This window comes from Berghia stephanieae, chromosome 4 (genome assembly GCF_034508935.2).
Source record: "Berghia stephanieae isolate SIO BIC M18660-M18661 chromosome 4, UCSD_Bste_1.3, whole genome shotgun sequence".
NCBI classification, from domain to species: Eukaryota; Metazoa; Mollusca; class Gastropoda; order Nudibranchia; family Aeolidiidae; genus Berghia; species Berghia stephanieae.
Genome location: NC_088363.1, coordinates 14,490,101 through 14,493,097, shown reverse-complemented (window position 1 = coordinate 14,493,097; position 2,997 = coordinate 14,490,101). Strand labels below are relative to the sequence as shown.

The 2,997-nt window shown below is 35.0% G+C and overlaps 1 protein-coding gene across 1 annotated transcript; it reads right to left on the bottom strand.

Moving 5' to 3' along the window:
* Positions 1–645: 645 nt before the first annotated feature.
* LOC144971621 (uncharacterized) lies at positions 646–2,997 on the bottom strand. Its single transcript, XM_078912695.1, has 3 exons — positions 2,804–2,997; positions 713–898; positions 646–665 (listed from the first exon to the last, which is right to left on the bottom strand). The coding sequence occupies exons 1-3, from the start codon at positions 2,958–2,960 to the stop codon at positions 646–648; spliced, it is 363 nt and encodes a 120-aa protein (XP_078768821.1). The 5' UTR covers positions 2,961–2,997.

The window sequence follows — 2,997 nt, the reverse complement described above, 5'->3', positions numbered from 1 at the left end:
CATTCTCTAATGGCATCTCTTTGGGTTTTCTCAAATTTGTTCTCTTTGCTTCACATTGAACTTGGCTGTAAAAAAAATACTATCCCAATTATAATCCAGGACAGCTTTGAACAAATCTATCTCTGCGGATTCTTCCATTTTGTTTTGCATTATATATTCCCCTTTTAAGAAATTAATTAACTTTTTCAATATAAATCCAATTGAAAGCTTCAAGCCTGCTTTCAATGTCCCATCCTCTTTCAAAGTCATTTCAGAAATGGTTTGCGATATTTCATTAAAGTTACAACGCTTCACCACGTCCTCTCCAGAGAAAGAAGGTTGATTTGTTCTCTTCCTAGTTTTTAAAATCAAATTTCCTAAGATGCGTAAATCACTCATTATAACTTTTCTCTCCTTCTTTGAACTTTTACTCCACAATTTTGTTCCTAACAATACTATGCTTTGTCTGATCGACACAAATTTCCCACTTCATCATTCCGAAATTTGTCAAGATATTTCTCCTTTATTTCTTTACTTGCATTGGGAGCCACGGGATAAAATTTTACAACCCCAGTACACAGAGCATGCTCAGTACTACATTTCTTTTTGTGTTCATAAACCCTTCGTCCAGAGTAAAACCCCTTACAGCCAGCACACATAACAACTTCATGTGACCCTTGTGCTCTCTCACGCATAACTATTGAATTGTTTCTAGTGTTTGAATAAAAAATGCCCTTTTTCTTGAGATTCTCCATTGTTCTATCCCTTTCCTTTACAGGCTGTTTCATGGCCTTTACAGGCTGTTTCATGGCCTCTGTAACTTCTGTCTCATCTTTGTGTTTCCTCATCAAATGCCTTGAGAGTTTTGTTTGCAACTGTCCACAGTATGGACAGGGTCTCCTTGGCTTTTTGTATTTCTCTGGAAAAAAAAGAAGAAAATAAAGCACATCATGCTATGAACTATGAAAATAAATCAATAGACAGATCGTATGCACATCAGCTACATGACAGCGATAGAGAGGAATAGCATTCCAAATATTTAAGGCCTGGACAAGTAACTGTCATAATTCCTTCTTGTTATATACTTTTCTACCATCTATTCCTTTGGAAGAGGTATGTTAGATTTGTGGAGACCTCTGCCACATAACAAATCCAGTGAAAGACGCCATATTTTTGTTTTGAAATAGAAATAAATAGATCAATCCACCCACTTCACTGGGTTCAGGGTTCCCTCTTCATTATAATCAAAATATGAACATAAATCGGAATAGTAACACATTGAAGTCTCATCTGAATACATAGATTGTCCTTTGTTGTTTCAGCGAAAAATCAGACAGAATGTCAAAAGAATTTTAGGTTTTTCCCCAACCACCCCTTGGAGGTATCAGTATCAGCGGAATGGTAAGCGTCATGTTTTTTACGTTGAGCAACAAAATTTACTCCAAATGCTTCACTCGACCCAGGCGGAAAAGCAATCAAGAATAGACCCAAGTCTATCCAAGACTAACATTTCATTTAAGTTTATTGTAGGCCCTTGGCCAATCGACAAAATTCAATTCACATAAATTATTTACAACAATCAGAAATTAATTATATCAATAATAGTAATAGAATGCAATGAAGGCAATATCATAATAATAATAATAATAATAATAATAATAATAATAATAATAATAATAATAATAATATATAATAATAATAATAATAATAACAGTAGCGGCAATAAGTAACAATTAATATAGTAACAAAAGTAATATAGACTATAGTTCATAGTCATAACAATGACTTTCTTTGTCATTGAGTGAGAAAACATCACCGGCTGGCAGAACAAACAGCCGACATCAATCAAACGTCCTCCAGACCGGTTGAGCATTGGCTTCATTAATTCCTTAAAGACTTCCCCCCAACTGCCTGAACGATGCTGATGCCCAGACAACTTAATCCTGATTATATTTTGTGGGAATGAAATATGACATGTATATGCCGGAAATATTTCAATAACAAACACACTGTTCAGATAGAAAATATTTGAGTCTTGCCTTTGTTAATTGACACAGGTAAGTTAGGAAAATAAATGCTAGTAAAAACGATCAGCAAGTTCGTGAACACTGCTTCTCAACTCGAACATATGTTTTCATCAAATCTACACACATCATGTTGTGAGCTGAATTTTAATGATCTCAGTTGTCATTGAAAGGAAACCCAAGAATTTTAGAATAAAGAAAAATATTGAACCTGGAAGTCAAAAGGGTTTGTAGCACAGCAGACATTATCAAAGTATAATTTTAGTACCGACAAATTAAAAAGAAAATGTGCTTTTCTTTAAATGCTCCCAATCATCATATACTGTTTAGGTTGCAAGATTAATAAAAATGTTATCTACTTCTGATTCTCGTTAAGTTTCCAGCTGGTCTGTGAAAAAAAGCCTTAAGCATCATAGAAATACAAAGAAACAGTTTTAATATATAGATGGGTTGTAACAAAAAAAACCATTTTAACACTTACAATACAAGCAATTTAAGTCTATTACAGACAAAAAAACCCCCAATAAAATAAACATGAACATTTTTATGGCTGGTTTCACTGATATCACTCACACATTGGGGTTTCAGATTCTAAGATGTCCACCCTATCAAATTTGGATTTGTGCTTGTTATGTAAATGGTAGCGTATTTTGCGACGCAGCACTGCCAAAACAGAAAAAAATGCAATAACACAAATGCAGCACCATGGAGGGGGTGGAAGTTTTCTTTTAAAAGGAATTGGTAAATTAAAATTGATCCCACAAATATCAAAGGAGAAGAATGACAAAAAAATGACTCACCATTGCACGTAACATGTTGGTTTGCAAGTGTATAGCATTCGGGTTGAACCTGGGTCCCAGACTGGCAACGAGGTTCAGTCTGTGATAGTTGTGGATGAGGCTCTGACTGAGTTGGGGAATGAGCACTAGGTTCCAGAGACAATGATGTACTCAGCATTGGGTACCTCACAGAGTACGTAGAGGAATCAGACTCG